Source organism: Perca flavescens, chromosome 20, assembly GCF_004354835.1.
Source record: "Perca flavescens isolate YP-PL-M2 chromosome 20, PFLA_1.0, whole genome shotgun sequence".
Taxonomy (NCBI): domain Eukaryota; kingdom Metazoa; phylum Chordata; class Actinopteri; order Perciformes; family Percidae; genus Perca; species Perca flavescens.
In genome coordinates, this window is record NC_041350.1 from 1,179,976 (window position 1) to 1,187,475 (window position 7,500).

At 47.1% G+C, this 7,500-nt stretch overlaps 1 protein-coding gene across 1 annotated transcript in view; it reads right to left on the minus strand.

Annotated features, from left to right (window-relative positions):
• Positions 1 to 7,500, minus strand: part of mapkbp1 (mitogen-activated protein kinase binding protein 1) — a 116,354-nt gene that overhangs the window by 36,420 nt on the left and 72,434 nt on the right. The window contains 1 exon segment of the mRNA XM_028566289.1: positions 6,720 to 6,841. Within this exon segment, the coding sequence (XP_028422090.1) occupies positions 6,720 to 6,841 (122 nt within the window).

Genomic DNA, 7,500 nt, shown 5'->3' on the forward strand with positions numbered 1-7,500 from the left:
ACCTGATGCTGCTAGTAGTCCCTGATGCTGCTAGTAGTACCTGATGCTGCTAGTAGTACCTGATGCTGCTAGTAGTCCCTGATGCTGTTAGTAGTACCTGATGCTGTTAGTAGTACCTGATGCTGCTAGTAGTACCTGATGCTGCTAGTAGTACCTGATGCTGTTAGTAGTACCTGATGCTGCTAGTAGTACCTGATGCTGTTAGTAGTACCTGATGCTGTTAGTAGTACCTGATGCTGCTAGTAGTACCTGATGCTGCTAGTAGTCCCTGATGCTGTTAGTAGTACCTGATGCTGCTAGTAGTACCTGATGCTGCTAGTAGTCCCTGATGCTGCTAGTAGTCCCTGATGCTGTTAGTAGTACCTGATGCTGTTAGTAGTACCTGATGCTGTTAGTAGTACCTGATGCTGCTAGTAGTCCCTGATGCTGTTAGTAGTACCTGATGCTGCTAGTAGTACCTGATGCTGTTAGTAGTCCCTGATGCTGTTAGTAGTACCTGATGCTGCTAGTAGTCCCTGATGCTGCTAGTAGTACCTGATGCTGCTAGTAGTCCCTGATGCTGTTAGTAGTACCTGATGCTGCTAGTAATCCCTGATGCTGTTAGTAGTACCTGATGCTGTTAGTAGTACCTGATGCTGTTAGTAGTACCTGATGCTGTTAGTAGTACCTGATGCTGTTAGTAGTCCCTGATGCTGCTAGTAGTCCCTGATGCTGCTAGTAGTCCCTGATGCTGTTAGTAGTACCTGATGCTGCTAGTAGTACCTGATGCTGTTAGTAGTACCTGATGCTGTTAGTAGTACCTGATGCTGCTAGTAGTACCTGATGCTGCTAGTAGTCCCTGATGCTGTTAGTAGTACCTGATGCTGTTAGTAGTACCTGATGCTGCTAGTAGTACCTGATGCTGCTAGTAGTCCCTGATGCTGTTAGTAGTACCTGATGCTGCTAGTAGTCCCTGATGCTGCTAGTAGTACCCGATGCTGCTAGTAGTATCCGATGCTGCTAGTATTACCCGATGCTGTTAGTAGTACCCGATGCTGTTAGTAGTACCCGATGCTGTTAGTAGTACCCGATGCTGCTAGTAGTACCCCATGCTGTTAGTAGTACCTGATGCTGCTAGTAGTACCTGATGCTGCTAGTAGTACCTGATGCTGCTAGTAGTACCTGATGCTGTTAGTAGTACCTGATGCTGCTAGTAGTACCTGATGCTGCTAGTAGTACCTGATGCTGCTAGTAGTACCTGATGCTGCTAGTAGTACCTGATGCTGCTAGTAGTACCTGATGCTGCTAATAGTACCTGATGCTGCTAGTATTACCTGATGCTGCTAGTAGTACCTGATGCTGTTAGTAGTACCTGATGCTGCTAGTAGTCCCTGATGCTGTTAGTAGTACCTGATGCTGCTAGTAGTCCCTGATGCTGTTAGTAGTACCTGATGCTGTTAGTAGTACCTGATGCTGTTAGTAGTACCTGATGCTGCTAGTATTACCTGATGCTGCTAGTAGTACCTGATGCTGTTAGTAGTACCTGATGCTGCTAGTAGTACCCGATGCTGTTAGTAGTACCCGATGCTGTTAGTAGTACCCGATGCTGCTAGTAGTACCTGATGCTGCTAGTAGTACCTGATGCTGCTAGTAGTACCTGATGCTGTTAGTAGTACCTGATGCTGCTAATAGTACCTGATGCTGCTAGTATTACCTGATGCTGCTAGTAGTACCTGATGCTGTTAGTAGTACCCGATGCTGTTAGTAGTACCCGATGCTGTTAGTAGTACCCGATGCTGCTAGTAGTCCCTGATGCTGCTAGTAGTCCCTGATGCTGCTAGTAGTACCTGATGCTGCTAGTAGTACCTGATGCTGTTAGTAGTACCTGATGCTGCTAATAGTACCTGATGCTGCTAGTATTACCTGATGCTGCTAGTAGTACCTGATGCTGTTAGTAGTACCTGATGCTGCTAGTAGTACCTGATGCTGCTAGTAGTCCCTGATGCTGCTAGTAGTCCCTGATGCTGCTAGTAGTACCTGATGCTGTTAGTAGTACCTGATGCTGTTAGTAGTACCTGATGCTGCTAGTGGTACCTGATGCTGTTAGTAGTACCTGATGCTGCTAGTAGTACCTGATGCTGTTAGTAGTACCTGATGCTGCTAGTAGTACCTGATGCTGCTAGTAGTCCCTGATGTTGTTAGTAGTACCTGATGCTGCTAGTAGTCCCTGATGCTGCTAGTAGTACCAGATGCTGCTAGTAGTACCTGATGCTGTTAGTAGTACCTGATGCTGCTAGTAGTACCTGATGCTGTTGGTAGTACCTGATGCTGCTAGTAGTACCTGATGCTGCGAGTAGTACCTGATGCTGTTAGTAGTACCTGATGCTGTTAGTAGTACCTGATGCTGCTAGTAGTACCTGATGCTGTTAGTAGTACCCGATGCTGTTAGTAGTACCCGATGCTGCTAGTAGTACCTGATGCTGCTAGTAGTACCTGATGCTGCTAGTAGTACCTGATGCTGTTAGTAGTACCTGATGCTGTTAGTAGTACCTGATGCTGCTAGTAGTACCTGATGCTTTTAGTAGTACCTGATGCTGCTAGTAGTACCTGATGCTGCTAGTAGTACCTGATGCTGCTAGTAGTACCTGATGCTGTTAGTAGTACCTGATGCTGCTAATAGTACCTGATGCTGCTAGTATTACCTGATGCTGCTAGTAGTACCTGATGCTGTTAGTAGTACCTGATGCTGCTAGTAGTACCTGATGCTGTTAGTAGTACCCGATGCTGTTAGTAGTACCTGATGCTGCTAGTAGTCCCTGATGCTGCTAGTAGTACCTGATGCTGCTAGTAGTACCTGATGCTGCTAGTAGTACCTGATGCTGTTAGTAGTACCTGATGCTGCTAATAGTACCTGATGCTGCTAGTATTACCTGATGCTGCTAGTAGTACCTGATGCTGTTAGTAGTACCTGATGCTGCTAATAGTACCTGATGCTGCTAGTATTACCTGATGCTGCTAGTAGTACCTGATGCTGTTAGTAGTACCTGATGCTGCTAGTATTACCTGATGCTGCTAGTAGTACCTGATGCTGTTAGTAGTACCTGATGCTGTTAGTAGTACCTGATGCCGCTAGTAGTACCTGATGTGCTAGTAGTACCTGATGCCGTTAGTAGTACCCGATGCCGTTAGTAGTACCTGATGCCGTTAGTAGTACCTGATGCCGCTAGTAGTACCTGATGCCGTTAGTAGTACCTGATGCTGCTAGTAGTACCCGATGCCGTTAGTAGTACCTGATGCCGCTAGTAGTACCTGATGCCGCTAGTAGTACCCGATGATGTTAGTAGTACCTGAGCTAGTATTACCTGATGCCGCTAGTAGTACCCGATGCCGTTAGTAGTACCCGATGCCGCTAGTAGTACCTGATGCTGCTAGTAGTACCTGATGCTGCTAGTAGTACCTGATGCTGTTAGTAGTACCTGATGCTGTTAGTAGTACCTGATGCTGCTAGTAGTACCTGATGCTGTTAGTAGTACCTGATGCTGCTAGTAGTCCCTGATGCTGTTAGTAGTACCTGATGCTGCTAGTAATCCCTGATGCTGTTAGTAGTACCTGATGCTGTTAGTAGTACCTGATGCTGTTAGTAGTACCTGATGCTGTTAGTAGTCCCTGATGCTGCTAGTAGTCCCTGATGCTGCTAGTAGTCCCTGATGCTGTTAGTAGTACCTGATGCTGCTAGTAGTACCTGATGCTGTTAGTAGTACCTGATGCTGTTAGTAGTACCTGATGCTGCTAGTAGTACCTGATGCTGCTAGTAGTCCCTGATGCTGTTAGTAGTACCTGATGCTGTTAGTAGTACCTGATGCTGCTAGTAGTACCTGATGCTGCTAGTAGTCCCTGATGCTGTTAGTAGTACCTGATGCTGCTAGTAGTCCCTGATGCTGCTAGTAGTACCCGATGCTGCTAGTAGTATCCGATGCTGCTAGTATTACCCGATGCTGTTAGTAGTACCCGATGCTGTTAGTAGTACCCGATGCTGTTAGTAGTACCCGATGCTGCTAGTAGTACCCCATGCTGTTAGTAGTACCTGATGCTGCTAGTAGTACCTGATGCTGCTAGTAGTACCTGATGCTGCTAGTAGTACCTGATGCTGTTAGTAGTACCTGATGCTGCTAGTAGTACCTGATGCTGCTAGTAGTACCTGATGCTGCTAGTAGTACCTGATGCTGCTAGTAGTACCTGATGCTGCTAGTAGTACCTGATGCTGCTAGTAGTACCTGATGCTGCTAGTAGTACCTGATGCTGTTAGTAGTACCTGATGCTGCTAGTAGTCCCTGATGCTGTTAGTAGTACCTGATGCTGCTAGTAGTCCCTGATGCTGTTAGTAGTACCTGATGCTGTTAGTAGTCCCTGATGCTGTTAGTAGTACCTGATGCTGTTAGTAGTACCTGATGCTGTTAGTAGTACCTGATGCTGCTAGTATTACCTGATGCTGCTAGTAGTACCTGATGCTGTTAGTAGTACCCGATGCTGTTAGTAGTACCCGATGCTGCTAGTAGTACCCGATGCTGTTAGTAGTACCCGATGCTGCTAGTAGTACCTGATGCTGTTAGTAGTACCTGATGCTGCTAGTAGTACCTGATGCTGCTAGTAGTACCTGATGCTGCTAGTAGTACCTGATGCTGCTAGTAGTACCCGATGCTGTTAGTAGTACCCGATGCTGTTAGTAGTACCCGATGCTGTTAGTAGTCCCCGATGCTGTAGTAGTGATGCTGCTAGTAGTACCTGATGCTGCTAGTAGTCCCTGATGCTGTTAGTAGTCCCTGATGCTGCTAGTAGTACCTGATGCTGCTAGATTACCTGATGCTGTTAGTAGTACCTGATGCTGTTAGTAGTACCTGATGCTGTTAGTAGTACCTGATGCTGCTAGTAGTCCCTGATGCTGTTAGTAGTACCTGATGCTGCTAGTAGTACCTGATGCTGTTAGTAGTACCTGATGCTGTTAGTAGTACCTGATGCTGCTAGTAGTACCTGATGCTGTTAGTAGTACCTGATGCTGCTAGTAGTACCTGATGCTGTTAGTAGTACCTGATGCTGCTAGTAGTACCTGATGCTGCTAGTAGTCCCTGATGTTGTTAGTAGTACCTGATGCTGCTAGTAGTCCCTGATGCTGCTAGTAGTACCAGATGCTGCTAGTAGTACCTGATGCTGTTAGTAGTACCTGATGCTGCTAGTAGTACCTGATGCTGTTGGTAGTACCTGATGCTGTTAGTAGTACCTGATGCTGTTAGTAGTACCTGATGCTGTTAGTAGTACCTGATGCTGTTAGTAGTACCTGATGCTGCTAGTAGTACCTGATGCTGTTAGTAGTACCCGATGCTGTTAGTAGTACCCGATGCTGCTAGTAGTACCTGATGCTGCTAGTAGTACCTGATGCTGCTAGTAGTACCTGATGCTGTTAGTAGTACCTGATGCTGTTAGTAGTACCTGATGCTGCTAGTAGTACCTGATGCTTTTAGTAGTACCTGATGCTGCTAGTAGTACCTGATGCTGCTAGTAGTACCTGATGCTGCTAGTAGTACCTGATGCTGTTAGTAGTACCTGATGCTGCTAGTAGTACCTGATGCTGCTAGTATTACCTGATGCTGCTAGTAGTACCTGATGCTGTTAGTAGTACCTGATGCTGCTAGTAGTACCTGATGCTGTTAGTAGTACCCGATGCTGTTAGTAGTACCTGATGCTGCTAGTAGTACCTGATGCTGCTAGTAGTACCTGATGCTGCTAGTAGTACCTGATGCTGCTAGTAGTACCTGATGCTGTTAGTAGTACCTGATGCTGTTAGTAGTACCTGATGCTGCTAGTAGTACCTGATGCTGCTAGTAGTACCTGATGCTGCTAGTAGTACCTGATGCTGTTAGTAGTACCCGATGCTGTTAGTAGTACCTGATGCTGCTAGTAGTCCCTGATGCTGCTAGTAGTACCTGATGCTGCTAGTAGTACCTGATGCTGCTAGTGATGCTGTTAGAGTACCTGATAGTAGTAGTACCTGATGCTGCTAGTATTACCTGATGCTGCTAGTAGTACCCGATGCTGTTAGTAGTACCTGATGCTGCTAGTAGTACCTGATGCCGCTAGTATTACCTGATGCCGCTAGTAGTGCCGATTAGTAGTACCTGATGCTGCTAGTAGTACCTGATGCCGCTAGTAGTACCTGATGCTGTTAGTAGTACCTGATGCCGCTAGTAGTACCTGATGCCGCTAGTAGTACCTGATGCTGCTAGTAGTACCTGATGCTGTTAGTAGTACCTGATGCTGTTAGTAGTACCTGATGCTGCTAGTAGTACCTGATGCTGTTAGTAGTACCTGATGCTGCTAGTAGTACCTGATGCTGTTAGTAGTACCTGATGCTGCTAGTAGTACCTGATGCTGCTAGTAGTACCTGATGCTGTTAGTAGTACCTGATGCTGCTAGTAGTACCTGATGCTGTTAGTAGTCCCTGATGCTGTTAGTAGTACCTGATGCTGCTAGTAGTCCCTGATGCTGTTAGTAGTACCTGATGCTGCTAGTAGTCCCTGATGCTGTTAGTAGTACCTGATGCTGTTAGTAGTACCTGATGCTGCTAGTAGTCCCTGATGCTGTTAGTAGTATCTGATGCTGCTAGTAGTACCTGATGCTGTTAGTAGTACCTGATGCTGCTAGTAGTACCTGATGCTGTTAGTAGTACCTGATGCTGCTAGTAGTACCTGATGCTGCGATCCTGACAGCCCACGGCAGCGTACTTGCGGGTCGGCTCCACGTCCATGTCGTAGAGAGTGGTCTTCCGGACCACGTGATGAGTCCGAGTGAACTCCAGCCCATCCTCCATCTGGACATTAGTACAATACACAATACACACTTTACACAATACACAATACACAGTACATTAGTACAATACACAGTACATTAGTACAATACACACTTTACACCAGTGATTTTCAACCACTCGCCTCGTCTCGCCTCCACTCGCCTCCACTCGCCTCTTCTCGCATCTACTCGCCTCTTCTCGCTTCCACTCGCCTCTTCTCGCCTCGTTTCGCCTCTACTCGCCTCTACTCGCCTCTACTACTTCCTCTCGATAGTAGTACCTGATGCCGCTAGTAGTCCCTGATGCCGCTAGTCGTACCTCCTCACCGCCTCCCTAGTACCTCCTGCCGCTCCACTAGTACCCTTCGCCTCCTGTCCGCCTCTACCCGATATTAGTAGTCCCTTTTCGCCTCTTAGTACCTCGATGCCGCTACTCGCCTCTTGATGCCGTTAGTAGTACCTGATGCTCTCGCGTCCTCTGATCCTCGCCTCCTGATGCCTGCTAGTAGTACCTCCTCTCGCCTATTGACAGCCCACGCCGCCTCTACTCGCCTCCTTCTCGCCTCCACTCTTTCTTCCCAGAGCCTCTTCTAGCTCCCACTGCATGAGTCCTCGCCTCCTCCAGCCTCCCACTCCTCCAGTGGACATTAGTACAATACACACACACACTTTACACAATAC